This window comes from Ascaphus truei, chromosome 5 (genome assembly GCF_040206685.1).
Source record: "Ascaphus truei isolate aAscTru1 chromosome 5, aAscTru1.hap1, whole genome shotgun sequence".
NCBI classification, from domain to species: domain Eukaryota; kingdom Metazoa; phylum Chordata; class Amphibia; order Anura; family Ascaphidae; genus Ascaphus; species Ascaphus truei.
In genome coordinates, this window is record NC_134487.1 from 124,716,491 (window position 1) to 124,730,664 (window position 14,174).

Below are 14,174 nucleotides of genomic sequence, written 5' to 3' on the forward strand. Positions count from 1 at the left end.
ACTTAGTATCAGTACACAAGTGCAGTAACCCGGCAAAGTTTTTTTCATTTTTTATTTAATTCTCAAATAAAGGTTCAGGTTTTATTATCTGCTTTTAACTACAGTAGATAAAATAGCTATGAAGTGTTCTTTTTTCCCCCCTTTTCTTTCGTGGATGAAAAAGAAGCATGTGAAAAGGCCTAGACAATATGGGGTCACAAAGCTGTCGTAACTAATGTCATAGTTGAGCTGCTCTGCAGGCGTACAGAGGATGTCTTGTTCCCTGATTTTGATGGAGATCGGTCTGAAACATGTAGCACTTTTAGAACAGGTTTACAAGTGGCAGAGAAAGAACTCTTTTCAGTCCACTCCTTTCTTATGCATACAGTGCTCAAACACCTGTGATTTACAAAGAAGGGATGCTAAGAACAAAATAAAAGGAACCAACGCATGCAATTGTTTTTAAGATACACCACATGCAGTAAACATACACAATGGCTATTTTAATATGGTTGATTGAGTTAGACTAGGCAGTTCTTTCAGACCTCTAAATACAAGAAAATGCAAAGTAAGCTAGCTAATTGAAAGTTGTTTAATTGTACTGGAGGCACAGTACAAACCCTATGCGAGATTCAGTAGCTACTTTTTTTTTTAACAAGATGGTTGGGTGTCCTGTGAAAAAAAGTACAAAGATAGTACACAACTGTGTCAGATGTTGTGTTGACTTCTGTTAACAACCATAACCACTATCCACTCATTTACCTGCAATGTCTGGGCTGGTCAAGTTAACATATTGATTTTTGCGATGTGGAGCATGATGAAGCATGGCATGTTTAATTCGGCCATCTGAAAAAAAATGTTATGTCGTCACAATGTAAGTAGCTTTACCTTTAACATACACAAACATTTACAACTCTGGGCACGTCACCAGCTTAATGGATAGGTCTCATGTCACTACACACAAATAATCGCTCTAGAGCTCCTCTCTCCAATAACACGCAATCCAGATGTTAGCATCAGCAATGCCTCAGGGACGTAATAGGACATCTCATTTTAGTTTATTAAGAGTTGAGCAAATGCAACTTTCATGAGCTGCAAACAAAAGAATGACACTTGCTACATGGAAGAATGTAAAAGCTCTGTAATTCATGATGTGCATTGATGTACAGTACTTGTATTAGGCTGAGTCCATGGTAACTGCAGCCGTGCGGAGCCGCGCTGAAGGTTCCCTGGCCTTAGTTCGCGCGCCGTCAGGGGGCTTGTCGGGGGCTGGGCCAGTGACGTCACGGAGCTGGTTCGCCCTCATTGGGCGAACCGCTCACGTGACCGGCCCTGCGCTCCCATGAGCGCCGAAACTAAAAAAAATTTAAGAGCTACGCCTCCGCACATGTGCGCGAGCCCCTGCTAAAGCCACTCTCATTGCGGCTGCAGGGGCTCACTGAAAAGCGTCAGCGCGCCTCAGCACGGGTCAGCGCCCAAGCGCTGACCATGGACTCAGCCTTAATGTACTCTATGAGTCATTTACGAAAGACCATAGCCACTATTGTCTATTAGCAGCAAAGCAACTTGATGATCGTTAAGGAGCAATAACAGCTGTTGTGTAGTGAATATATTCTTATGTGACTGTGCATTGGCCAATGGAGGAAGCTTCCGTTGAGTACTCGTAACAATCAACAATAATGTATTCCACTTAAACTATGCATTACTGTGGGAAATTTATGTTGAGTAGAGTCAATTCATGTAAACTTTAAAGTTAGATACTTTTTTGCATCTGCTTACAGATACATAAATACATCATTTAAGACTCCAAGATTATTTTCTTTCCTTTGTTTGTTAAAATCACGTCAATAAAGTAGATGAAATTAGGCTATTTTTAAAAGCAAGAAGAGCATATATGCAGATTTAATTACAAACACAAAGTACTGTTTCACTGTCTGTGCCAGTGTACCTAAGCATTAGAAACAGCTATTTTAGTGCAAAACTGGTGCAAAGAAATCGCACTTGCGTGCGCCTATGTCCTACCCTAATTTCTCATTCTGTGCCACCAGCGTCAAAAATGTATTCATTCGGACACACATACTGTGCTGGGCATACAAATGTAAATGGTATTGTAATGATAAGGCCAGAAGATATTCAGAATTTTAATAAACTGGCACATAAATGGTTAATTTTAGTTGTACCTCTTAAAAATACAAAGAATTATTTTTATGGCAGGTCAAGACCTGGCCAGTTTTCTTGTGTTTATCTAGAAGTGAGCTTAACTTGGTATGATCATTGATGGCCCAATAGAATTATATGTGTATATCATGGAAGTCTGGTGACAATACACAGTTACCAGAGTCCTGGGGGGGGGGGGGGGGGTAAGGGGGGTCAGCCTCAAAGGAGACCTCACATTGTTGAAATATCCCCCAACCAGATGCAAAAAGGTGACAAAGTACATTTTGTATTTTCTTCTCCATTCCCTAGGAAACTCAGTTGATTAAATTAATACCAAGAATGACGGGTTGACCTATATTATATCTCTGATATCTGTTTTCTCATGCAAAAGTGCATTGGAAAAAGTGGTGTCTACATGTGTATATTAATTATATTGTATATTAATTATACAAATGCAAGAGCGAAGGTAGCGTGATTGTAGGACCCACGGGGATAAAGATATGGGGCATTTTATATATATTCAGGCACTTTTTAAATGAAAAGGAAAGCCTTTTTTCTCCTTTAGCCATAAAAATTTCACTGGAGTTTGACGGGAGGCGGTTAAGGATACACGCTTATGCTGTGTTGCAATAAATAGGATTTAGGATATAAACCCTACACTTGGAATATGAAATTAGAATTTAACCAGAAGTGTGCTCTGATGTCAGACACGTGAATTTTCATCTTTCATGCTCAAACGACCTCTTTGGAAGAAATTTGATGATGTTATGCGGTAACATAATTAGATCATCTATTTGGCTCCTTTTAATTTTAAGAAACTGTCTGTATTGGATTGACATAATAATAATAACTTTATTTATCTAGCAATTTTCTCCCAAATGGACTCCAAGCACCTCAGTTACGAAAAGGGTAAAAGAAGAAAATATTTAAGGTTATAAACAAGACCAAACACAAGGAAATGTACAATACAGGATGGTACAGTAGGTATTAAATGCCACATAGGTTGTGGTTCATTAATTAAATCCTTGGGTAAACCGGTAGGTCTTGAGTCTATTTTTATAGGTTTCCAGAGAGGGGGCCTCTTGAACTGTACAAGGAAGATTGTTTAAAAGAGTGGGAGCAGCGTGGCTAAAAGCTTGGGATTCAAAAGAAGTTAAGGAGATTCTGGGAACTATAAGGAGTCCTTCATCTGCAGATCAAAGTGAGCGAATGGGGGTGTAGGGAACTAGAAGCTCTTTCAGATAGCTGTGACCCGTGTCATGTAGTGCTTTGAATGTCAACAAGCCAATCTTGAAATAAATTTGCCATTTTACAGGCAGCCAGTGCAGAGAACGGAAGAGAGATGTTATGTGGCAAGAATGGGACTCGTTAGTTAACCTGGCTGCAGCATTCTGCACCAGCTGCAGGTGGAGCAGCTCTTTTTACAGAAGACCCAGGTAAACTGCATTGCAGTAGCCCAGGCGTGAAGACACAAAGGCATGGACCAGTGTAGTAAGAGCCAAGATTAAGCACTTGATCGCCCCAGAGGATATGTTCTTAAGGTGGAAGAATGAAGATTTGATGACGACTGACACCTGATGTTTAAGGGTCAAGTCACACTCAAGGACAACACCAATATTCTGCAAATGCAGAGAGTTTAGCAGCTGGGATCACCCAAGGTTACGGCCAGTCTGTTGACCTAGCTGCAGTCTTGTTGTCTTCCGATGGTGAGCATCCACCATGAGCACTTCTGTCTTATCAGGATTCAACCTTAACCAACTGGAACTCATCTACTCTAGAAGCTCAGATAAACATCTATTGTATTGTACTGTATGTTCTTGAAATAATCTTTTTCTGTAACCTAAACACTGTACAAATTTTGTATATCAAATCTAAAATCTAATAAGTATGTTTCGGGGAATTATTTGAACTTTGTATGCTTTGTAGAGAACACTATGGCTGGTTTTCTTTCTAAAATAATACATTTGAATGAATGGGAAAAACATTCTGAATCAATTTTTGCTTTAGAATCAAATACACAAACTAAAACACCACTTAAAGACATTAGAGTATTTTTTCAGAGTCTGGACAAACTAAATAAAGAGCAATCCAGACTCTGGTGGGAAGTCAAAAGTTTACAGAAATATAGTCAATCTATTCTGATTCCTAGAGGGTTAATGATAATCCTAGGGCCAGGTACCATATCTAGGAAGAAGAATTTATTAAAGCATGGGACAACATTTTGTCCAAATGCTCACATGATCTGATGAAACTTCTCATTGATCATGTACTAATTAAACTAATAAGAGGTAAATGGGGAAATTGAGAAATAGAAAGCTAATATACACAAATGGAACTAACTAGGTGAGTTGCATGACTATGAACAAAAACTACAAGTTAACATAAACAAATCTGCAGATGAACTATAAGAAAGAAAGCAAAACAAGTGCCACGGATTTAAAAGATTAGAAAGCTGAAAAAATATATAGACATCACTTCAACACTAAAATACCAAGAACTTACAACCTAAGTGAATCCTCCGCCAAATGGGAAAACTCATACACCAAATGGGAAAACTCATACACCAAATGGTAAAAACTCTGATACTGAGCATAACAGTAGACAGAAATAAAAACAAAAATCTGAAGGTAGAACATATACCGCATCATACATTGTATTGTATTGTATTGTGTCTTTATTTATATAGCGCCATTAATGTACATAGCGCATACATGTCCAGAGACCCCCTCCTACCATCATCCTCTAATTTGTAGAGGACAGACTACTGAAAAATACAACATACAAAGAAAACAAAAGCCCAGAAGGGGACATGGGAGGAGGACTCAAAGATAGAAGAATCTGGGGATACCATCAGCACAAGGGCAGGACAGGGAGACATTAAAGAAAATGATCCAGGAATTTGATACCACAGTGATCAATCTAACAAGTAAACCACTCACACACTGAAGTCTGGATTCGTTATATAGATGACATACTTCTGCTATGGAAAGTTAGTAAACAACTGCTCCAAAAATTTACAACGGTCCTAAGCACAAATAATCATTTTAAATTAACCATTGAAGTCAATCTAAATTCAATCAATTTCCTAGACTTATCAATCTCCAAAACTTCTGAACATCTTCTAACCACTTCCACATAAAGTAAACCTACAGCCACGAATAATTACCTTATAGCTAGTAGCCATCATCCACAAACACTTATACAAGGGATACCTACAGGGAAGTTTCTGAGAATTAGGAGAATCTGCTCTGACATTGAGGATTTTACGTACAAGCCAAAGCTATGAAAAAGAAATTCCTGGAAAGAGGCTACAGCTCTAAATCACTAAAGAAAGCCTACAATAGGGCACTTAGAACAAAAAGGCCATCTCTCCTACAAGACAAAAAGTGAAATACTCCCCAAAAAATCAAATAAAATGTATATCAACTTACAATAAACAATACAAAGACATGATAGTAATCGTAAAAATATATTGGCACATACTTCTCCATGTCCAAGACTGCTTCTTCGAAAAAACAAAAGTGAAAACATGGCTACAAAAACAAACAATAGGATGCTAGAAATGCTATAATTGTAAGGTGTGTCAATATATCAAACCCAGTCAGAAATTCACTATCTATGATGGGTCAAAATAATTAAATTTACAACATTTTATTAACATGTGGGATGTGTCCTCAATGAACTGGACATACTCCTATCACGTAATGTTAGAGAAAAACATGATGGCAATATCAACTGCCTTAATTTAAAAGGTATTGACCATATCCCTATGAGTATAAGATGAGGGAGTTGGAACAAAAGTCTACTGCAAAGACAACCAGATGGATAGATAAACTCCATACTTTATCACCAAATGGAATAAATTAACGTTTTTTGTTCACATCCTTCATTTAAGATCTCCCATGTAGCCATACATACATATATGTCTATGGGTAACAACTATTTCTGACTAAAAACCTCCTGAATTACATCACCTAGAAACTAACACAAAAATATTAAATATATATATATCGAATGTCTTAATCTGATAAATACAGTAGCATCTAAAACTAAGATGATAGACTGATGGATAACTATAATCTAACACATGATATGATATATTCATTACAATCATATTCTTATGTAACCCTTCCCCCGCCCCCCCCCATCTCATATTGTGTACTCTAGGGGAAATGGTGTACTGGTTACGGTGTCTAAGTTGGTGCAAAGCTGCTGGCAACAGGGGGCCCTGAGTCTCCCGTGATAGTATAGGGGATATCAGGACAGGCTTTTGAGGTAGAGCTGAATAATACTCACTGGTACATCGCCTCCATCTCCAACAGATCCCCAGACTGGTAGAGGGGAATCTCTGCAGGAAAACTTCTCTCTTCAGCTTCTCCCTGAATGATTCCAGGCTCAGGCAAGAAGTATGTTGATTCAAGGATATACTTTATTTGACCAATGCATGGCAGACTGCCCATCTCACAGCAGGTTGCTTCAGCCGCACATCAGTAGCTTGTCATCCGAAGGAAGTCCCTGGACAATCACTCCTAGTCAGGGTCCTAGAAGCTGTCCTAGTTCTTCCCTTAGCTCCTAGCGAGATAAGAGGAACGATCCCCCCCCCCCACACCCCTAAGGGAGGGCCTCAGATTGGCAGAGCCCTGCAGTCTAGATAGGGTGGACCAGTCTCTCTCAAGCGTAGAGACAACTGCCTAAATTCAGGAAGTGCTATGCAGTAAGTAATTCCAATAAGCACCACCCCTTTGTCACTGTGATTGGACACAGAGCCTGATGACACTATCTTCACTACATGCATATATACTTACATGCAGTAACTCACACATTAACATGGACACAAGAATAAATATATGGGCGCACTCATTCACATATGTACTCACTTGAAAAAAAACAAGTTAAACAGTGATCAGCACTCATTTGCTATTGCACTTGAACCATAAATAAGAGGCCACTGGCTAAAGAAAAACACACGGTTGCGTTTACATCAAAAGATTGGAGGTAGACTGCTCCAAAATAAGTGGTAATGCAACAAAATGTTAAATAATTACAACTACCGGTATTTATTGTACGGATCAAAATAAGAGCTGTCCAGCTTTCTTCATGTTCCGAAACATCGCCCCCCCCAACTGGAACATTATGATGCCAGTTTTACTAGAAATGGACTCAATATATTTGTATGGTTCAGAATTGACTAAAAGGTTCAGTGAAATTAGTAGCACCGTGTCATGACTTCAAAAGATACTAAACTTAACTTAAAATTGAGTCAGGGATATTTTGACCATATTTTAGAAAGATTTATACAACATTTGTGAATAGAAAGCAGAAATGGAGAGAGGCTTCCTAAACTAAAAAAATAAGTTATTTAGTTTAGGAAGCCTCTCTCCATTTCTGCTTTCTATTCACAAATGTTGTATAAATCTTTCTAAAAAATGGTCAAAATAGGCTTCATCAATTTTAAATAGTACATGTAACCAGATGTTAACCAATTAAAATAAGTAGTGGTACTCCATACATCCTAGAATCAGCATCACACTTCGACCACTGCTCTAAACATGATTTTTTTTCTTCATTCCATTTATTTTTGACCTGCACAATAAATATTTGTATTATTGTCTAGATTTTGGTTGCAATGTCAGCTTATTATTTTTGAGAGCTGGAGCTTCAGTCTACATACAGATGTAGCCGGGGTTATAGTAACCTGTTACATTATGGTGGGATATGTTGTGATATTCTGCGTTACCACAGCCATTGAATCATGTGGAAACTCTGTGCTATTCTGGATTAAAACGTATCACTGGGTTGGTACGGGAAGCTACAAACCCAATGCCATACTTCAGAAACAGGAAAAGCAGTTCTGATGACGCGTTGCTCGAAGCAAAGCATGATGACGCGTTGCTCGAAGCAAAGCATGATGGGAGTTGTAGTTTTTATACTCTCCCAGCAATGCACACAGCTACCGGGATATTGAGAGGACTGCAAATTATACTGGTGTCTAATACAGGAAGGGGTGCGCAGCAACGACTAAAATCCAGTGGGTGCTCTACTTTCACTTTTCACCTTGTTAGCTGACAGTCTGACTCTTCGGTAGCTACTATGTGCACGCTGGGGGATTATAAAACTACAACTCCCAGTGTGCTTTGCTTTGAATGGGCAGTCATATCTTCCGGTTATACCTATCCCACGCCTTTCATGTCGCAGCTGAATCCTTGGCATTCTCTACATAGCACGGCAGTCACACCCCTCTTCCCGCGTAGGTTTAAAGGTATCCCTTTTTAATCTAAGACTGTGTATGTGTTAGGGAGTGCTTGAGTGCATGGATGTGTATATGAGAACTTGTACACGTGTAATTGAGGTCAAGTACGAATGTGAACATATGAAGGGCAATAAACAGCAAGTTATTTCAAATGATTGATTGTGCCTATCAAAAACGAAAAGGAATATAATAACAAATACATCACAGTTACAGTGAATTCTAAATAATGTAACCAAAATGTGCGGCATACCAGTGGTATAATACTGTTGCAATAAGAGGAGTATGATGTAGGGTTTATTGGTCGTTTTTTTAACATGCTCAATAAACATGGGAAGATGTAGTAAAGTATATTTCAAAAGAAGACCCACAGGAGGGGGTTATATGCACACCTGATTTATTTAAAAAAAATGTATTAAAAAATTCAAGTCTCATGCAAATTAAAATAGCAAACTGTGAGCTAGTGACTAAAAGCATGATGTAAATAACCCCCTCCACTGGTATAAAATGCAAGAATATGTGTAATATACCCAGAAGAAAGGGAGGCACAGATTCCCCTATACAGAATCTGGTAACCCGGTTATCAAATGGTATATAATAAGACTGCTATACAACATATCACTCCCAATGAAGAGCAGCAACCACAAAAAAAGGAATATAACCAATTATGTAAATAAGAGAAAAAACATAACCAAAAGTATTTTTCTCCAACACCCAGAAGAATAACAAAATGCTGCAAAGTGAGGCATATCCCAAGTAAAGGAAAAAAGTGCCTCGTGATATTCGGCTTCTCACGACATACAGTACAGAGCTGCTGAAGATGGTAGGTCAATATGCAGGCCCAGCATCCAAGCGCGTTCATGATGTAATCATGGTTGCAACACACATCACTGATACAGTCTTCATACCAGCATTTATTATGCCAGATTAAATGCATCAGAGACAAATGCACTTTAAACACGAGTGTTTTACAGTCATTGAAATATGACACATATGAACACTCTGTGATACCCCATCCTTAATATATTGTTCTAAATCCTCATTCATTTTTTTAAATTGAGAGTTGTATATTAATTTTCAGCTCCATTTTGTTATTGGAAAATATTGTTGCAGACAGAATTGACTACAGTACTGTAACAAATGTATTACGTCAGATGCTTCTTGTCAAAGAACTTGGGCGTTTTGCCAATTTAGATTACCATTACAAAGTATTACAAACATTAAAATAGTTAATAGAGCAGCTACAGTATATAAATATTTAAAGTACAGGACTATTATTGTCTGTCATTTCAAGTGCTATCAGTTACAGTCTAGTCCTGTTTATTGTGAAATAATTATGAGTTGATTACCATTGGTTAGAGTAGCTGTTAGTTTGTGTTTAAGTCATGTATATTGATAGATAACCTGCCATCGGTCAATGCTGAATGTTTTGATGTATACATCAGTATGTATACATGATGTATAGCTCAGTACTTGTCACATAATACAATTTTGTGCCAACAGATATTTTTTCATAAAATGTGGATGCTTTTGAATACGTCGGGAATGCGTTCTTCACAGAGGACAACATTAAAACTATTTTGTACATTTCCTCGTAGACAAGGAAAGGAATATATGACCCTCATGGCAAATAAAACCATCTTGGACAAATCTCAAACTACAGATTCAAATTCTAGCAAAACATGGCAAGTTAAAAGATTATCAATTGAAGGAAATATTGCAGTAGGGAAATCCACGTTTCTGAGACTGTTATCCAACGCATACAAGGAATGGAACTTTGTCACAGAACCTTTGAATAAATGGCAAAATGTCCATGCCTCCACAACTCAAACACAGCATTCTTCCCATCAGGATATGGGAAATCTACTACAGTTGATCTATGAGGATCCTTCTCGATGGTCTTACACATTTCAGACATTTTCATGTATGGGTCGACTAAAAACCCAGATAGAGCCATTTTCAGAGCAGTTCCTGAATCTCCGAGAGCCTGTGCAGATATTTGAGAGATCTGTTTATAGTGACAGGTATGTGTTTGCTCAAACACTTTTTGAACTTGGTCATTTGAATGAAATGGAATGGACGATGTATCAAGAATGGCACTCTTTTCTTCTTTATGAGTTTGCCGAAAAAGTTGCTTTGGATGGAATAATATATCTGCAGGCAACTCCGGAGAAATGCTTTGAAAGACTTCAACGAAGGGCCAGGTTGGAGGAGTTGACGGTTCAGCTAAAATATCTAGAGAAGCTGCATGATCAACATGAAAATTGGCTGGTAAAGAAGACAACAGATATCCATTTTGAGAATCTCAAGAACATTCCAGTTTTGGTGTTGGATGTCAATGATGATTTTGAAAACAATCCTGTTGGAAATAAGAGTCTCAGCAACAAAGTGAAGAACTTTCTAGCTGGTCTTTGATGTATATTTGCAGTGTCTTTTTTTTGCTATATAATCACATTTTAAACATTAGGTAATTGAACATCTGCTGTAAACTGAAGTGATAAATCAGGAAGGCTTTAATTCCAAGTTTTAGGTAAACTGTAAATAATAACCATAGGAGCTTTTTTCAGTTTGTGTATTTGCTTACATTTCAACAGCAAGTGTAGTTGACAACTTTTGAAGATTAAGTTCGCTTTATTGTTCTTCGGGATTGTAAAGACCATAGGAAATGATCTGTGCATACAGTACGAGGCGATATATGTTTGTCAAACAATACGTTTCCATTTCCATTTAAATTAGAGTAGAGCATGCTGTACAACATTTTTGAAAAACAATCCTAAACACAGGGTGAGTTTGAGTAACATGGTGTTATCTGCTGTAGTCCATAATATATCAACATCCTGATAAAGCCATTGTGTGAAAATGGGTTGCTTGGTAAATGATGATTCTACTTTAGTTAATAAATGATGCAGCATGTGCTTTATTGTTCACAATGTTATCAATATTTTATTTCACTTTGTAGCTTTGTTGTAAAGAAAATGTTTTTTGTTTACAGCAATGTATTTTTCGGTTGTATATAGCCTACTAAAGACGACTGTCGCATGTCAACATCATACATAATTTTAGTCATGGTTGGCATTGCAGTATTTATAAAAAAATATTTACTATGAAAAGATAAACAAATAACTAAGGGAACTTAACAGAAAGCGGGCTGACTAGTAGAATATTAATTTCCAGTGTTTCTTGAACATAGAGCATGGTCTAAGCAATGTTATTACCCTTTCTGCACAACTAATTTAAGCAAGCCTGTGCTTGGTACTTCCCTTGTGCTGCACCTGTTCAGTGACATTAGCAGGTTTCTAATGACATTTTGGGAACCTCCTACTTGAGACTCGAGCAGCCAAAAAAGGCATTGGCTGGTGTCTCCACATTTTTGACACAAGTTCAACCCTGCACACAAAATAAATATGACACGTTTCAGATGCCGGCTTTGCATGTCACTATTCTGGCATGTCCATATAGCTAATCTTTAAAGCAGTAATCTGTTCTGCTCAATATATTATATCTATATCTCACACACACAGTTCAGAAACAGAGCACTCCCTACACAAGAGGTGGAATTAATTCCGGGTGCATACCGTCCATATGTCTGCAACAGCACACAGGTAAGTAAATCATACATTTTCAATATTTGATAGAAGACACAAAAAACGACGTTTCGGTCGTGGTGCTTGAGAAAGGTCCCACTGGGGGACCGAAACGTCGTTTTTTGTGTTTTCAATCAAATATAGAAAATTTATGATTTACTTACCTGCGTGCTGTCCCTTGATGTCGTGTTGCAACCGGTATCGTATGGTCTGTTATTGCTTTATGGGATAAGCACCAAAACTTATTTACTTGCAAATGGTGTGCCGGCTGTGCATTGGATTATATATTATTTTTATATATATATATATATATATACAGTGGTCGACAAATAACCCCAAAATCTACTCGCCGAACAAAAAAAATCTACTCGGCACCTAGTCCCGCCCCCCAGGCCCGCTTTAAAAAAAATTGAATAACATTCGTTTTTGACATCATTTTATTTATTATATTACATTATACTACAATTAGTCCTTGTTACGTGTGTGTGTGTGTGTGTGTGTGTGTGTGTGTGTGTGTGTGTGTGTGTGTGTGTGTGTGTGTGTGTGTGTGTGTGTGTGTGTGTGTGTGTGTAAATGTCAGATTTAGAAAACAAAGCCAGATGTGAATGACTAGTTTCCTGCACCCTTTAACCAGTGTCTGGATGCCCCCGCTTAACAATAACTAAAGCAGCAATCCCACCTGGGATCATACCTGATCCGCAGTCCCTCAATGTCCAGGTACCCTCATTCCCGCAATGTTATAAGTTGGAGGGGAGGTGTTCCCTACCTGTTTTCTGGGTTAGGGGGGATTCCGATGTCTCTCAGTCAGTCACCTGTCTCATGTGAAGCTTGAGTCAGATCTGGAAGAAAGCAGTATAGGTTATTTCGGTGTAGGTATAGGGCAGTTAAGATATATAGGGTAAATAAGATATCCAGAGAGTGAGACAGCGTGCGAGAGACAGAGAGAGCGTGAGACAGACAGAGAGAGCGAGACAGAGTGTGAGAGAGAGGGAGACTGATACTGGTGGGGGGTGGGGTGACGGGGGGGTTGGGGATACTGGGTGGGGTGACGGGGGTGACTGATTGGGGGGGTACTTCTGGTGTCCTGCACACACACACTCACTTTCTCTCCCATACACACACTCATATACACACACCTCTCCCATACACACACACACACACTCTCATATACACACGCATGAGGGGCGTAAAGTGCAGGGGAACTGCAGCAGAGGAGTGGAGGGGAAAGGGTGCTGCTGCAGGGAGGCTCTGTGCAGCCGTGGGGGGAGGGGGTGGTGATCGGTACCTGGGCACCCTGGGGGTGGTGGTATGTGGGCAGCCAGGGACGGGGGTCTCAGAAGGCTGTGGGGGGCTATGGCTCCTGGGTGGAGTGGTGAGGGAGGGGATCCCTGCAGCCGAGGTCTCTCTCACCTTCACGGCAGTAGCTGGAGCCGGCTGGCTTCTCTCTCTCCCTGCAGCTGAGGGGGTGGGAAGCTTCCTCTTCCTCTCCAGCAGGCACCGGAGTGAGGCGAGGGGGGGGGGGGGGGGTTGGCTTCCTCTTCCTGCTGCAGCTTCTCTGTCCCTGGCTCCTCCATTCCTGTGCAGCAGCCGTGGGGACCTCCCGCCCCGTGCAGCGATCGAGGGGAAGAGGGAGGGGAGTGCCAACGCGCCTGTGGGAGGGCGTACAGGCGGCAGCGGGAAGGAGCAGAGGGGCCGCGGGGGTGAGTACCGGAGCGATGTGGGGACCAGGGGGATCGCGCAGGTGGGCTTGCAGGAGGCAGCAGGAAGGAGCAGAGGGGCCGCTTGGGTGATTTCAGGAGCCATGTGGGGACCAGGGGGATCGCGCACTGGAGGCAGGGGGATGGAGGCACAGAGAGTACTTACTCTCCAACAGATCTCCGGGCAAAAAGAATGGCCGCTCGTTAGGGGCGGGCTCATATAGAGCCTGACCGCACGCACACAAAGCCTGGGAGCACACGCCAATCAGCAGTCAGGTAGGGGGAGTTTTTTTTTTTTTCTTTCAGCGCGAGCAGGGAAATTTAAAAAAAAATAAACGTGTGCTGTTTGGGCCAATAGGAGCTCGCCACAATGTTAAATCCATTCGCCCGGGGCGTGCAGATGTATAGGTTTGTCGAACACTGTATATATACACACACACACACACACACGTGTATGTATATATATATTTATTCCAGCACTCCAGTGATCAAAGTAGTAGCAGCTGGTGC

At 40.1% G+C, this 14,174-nt stretch overlaps 1 protein-coding gene and 1 long non-coding RNA gene across 7 annotated transcripts in view; one reads left to right on the plus strand and one right to left on the minus strand.

Annotated features, from left to right (window-relative positions):
* Positions 1–7,432, minus strand: part of LOC142495315 (uncharacterized) — a 40,727-nt gene extending 33,295 nt beyond the window's left edge. The window contains exons 1-2 of the long non-coding RNA XR_012801715.1: positions 6,433–7,432; positions 742–825 (exon numbers count right to left, since the gene is read on the minus strand). This is a non-coding gene — a long non-coding RNA (uncharacterized LOC142495315). The remainder of the gene's footprint in view (positions 1–741; positions 826–6,432) is intronic.
* Positions 7,433–8,251: 819 nt separating this feature from the next.
* Positions 8,252–12,520, plus strand: LOC142495316 (deoxyguanosine kinase, mitochondrial-like). 6 transcript variants are annotated; one of them, XM_075600605.1, is made up of 3 exons: positions 8,252–8,395; positions 9,102–9,206; positions 9,887–12,520. In XM_075600605.1, exons 2-3 carry the CDS (start codon positions 9,204–9,206, stop codon positions 10,796–10,798), a joined length of 915 nt encoding a protein of 304 aa, XP_075456720.1. In that variant the 5' UTR covers positions 8,252–8,395; positions 9,102–9,203; the 3' UTR covers positions 10,799–12,520. The 6 variants fall into 6 exon arrangements, with proteins under 6 accessions (XP_075456720.1, XP_075456724.1, XP_075456723.1 ...); XM_075600609.1 differs by having other exon boundaries at positions 9,982–12,520; XM_075600610.1 differs by having other exon boundaries at positions 8,291–8,383; positions 9,982–12,520.
* Positions 12,521–14,174: the final 1,654 nt, after the last annotated feature.